The 1,311-nt window shown below is 23.3% G+C and overlaps 1 protein-coding gene across 3 annotated transcripts in view; it reads right to left on the bottom strand.

Annotated features, from left to right (window-relative positions):
- Nucleotides 1-1,311, bottom strand: part of LOC108687469 (heat shock factor protein 1-like) — a 10,376-nt gene that overhangs the window by 969 nt on the left and 8,096 nt on the right. For 2 of the 3 annotated variants that reach the window (XM_018193242.1, XM_018193258.1), the window contains one exon: nucleotides 175-651. In XM_018193242.1, coding sequence (XP_018048731.1) covers nucleotides 175-651 — 477 coding nt within the window. The remainder of the gene's footprint in view (nucleotides 1-174; nucleotides 652-1,311) is intronic. The other variant, XM_018193250.1, reaches the window with a different exon arrangement.

Genomic DNA, 1,311 nt, shown 5'->3' with positions numbered 1-1,311 from the left:
AATAAAAATTATTTAAAATATATAAAAAAATAATCTGTAAAAAAAATTTATCTGATATAAAATATAAAAAAACGATACTCTCTTTTTGCGATTAATAATTTCCACTATAATAAAATTAAGTGGAAATTATTATTAATAAATATTTATATTATTCATGGTCTATGTTGAACTTACATTGGTTCTAACCTGTAATTAGCTTCAGTCATTCCAGAGGAATTAACACGGCTCACCAATAAATCTTTCGATGAACTTGCGCTTGCTGTGTCATAACTATTATCTTCTTTTTGTGATTGTACTATTCTATTTTCATTGTATTGCTCATTGCTATTTGTCACTAAAATAGGACCTCTTCCGCTATCAATTTTTTTACTAAACCTGTTATACATGTTATTAGGATCGCTTCTGTCTTCTTCATTCTCAATATTATTTTGAATATTATTATTATGAAGCATTTCCGAAGAAATTAACATTTCCGGAGTAATTATATTTTCTAATTTCACTATCGATGGATTGTTATTCAAAACTTCTGTAGTAAGTCCATAATTCTCCAAATCAACTGAAGCCACATCATTAGAACCGATGGAATCATTTTTCAATAAACTCACAGGCTCATCTTCATCGGTAGATACTTCAAACATATGCAATATTTCTCTATAAATAAAATCAATTTCCATTTTTATTTTAGAAGCTCAAGTTTAAAGTTTTCTCTTATCTATATAAATTATTAAATACTCAAATATATTATCATATTCCAATAAAATAGTGAAACATAAAAAAAAATTGTATGTTACAAGACAGAACATAAGAGATAAAAATTCATGCAATCTATTATACCATTCAAAAGAATATTATAATACAATAGCTATCAAATAAAGATAATGTTTATAGATCAATATATTAAAGTAAAATTAAATATATTAAAGTAAAATTAAATATATTAAAGTAAAAAATTAAATATATAAATGAAAAAAAACTTCTTTCCTAATAGCAGAAGAATATCACATCTTTCTTCCTTTCTTTTACCTTATTTTTCTTTTTCAATACATAAACAATGATATATCTTATATAGATATATAAGATTATAATTTCATTAATGCAAATTCAGAACAAACATTTATGAGGAAAAATTAATAATGTAAAGTGACAGTATTAGTTATACTAAAAAAAATTTCATTTAGATATGTGTCTAATTCAAAATGATTTATATGTATTTGTAAGCAAATTTAATTAATAATAAATTTAATTAATAGTTATTTGTTTTATATTTTGTGTGTGTGTGTGTGTGTGTGTGTGTGTGTGTGCGTGTGTGTG

The sequence above is a fragment of the Atta colombica genome, unplaced genomic scaffold (genome assembly GCF_001594045.1).
Source record: "Atta colombica isolate Treedump-2 unplaced genomic scaffold, Acol1.0 scaffold102, whole genome shotgun sequence".
Taxonomy (NCBI): Eukaryota; Metazoa; Arthropoda; class Insecta; order Hymenoptera; family Formicidae; genus Atta; species Atta colombica.
The sequence above is the reverse complement of the archived record's forward strand: the minus strand, read 5'-3'. Positions and strand labels throughout refer to the sequence as shown.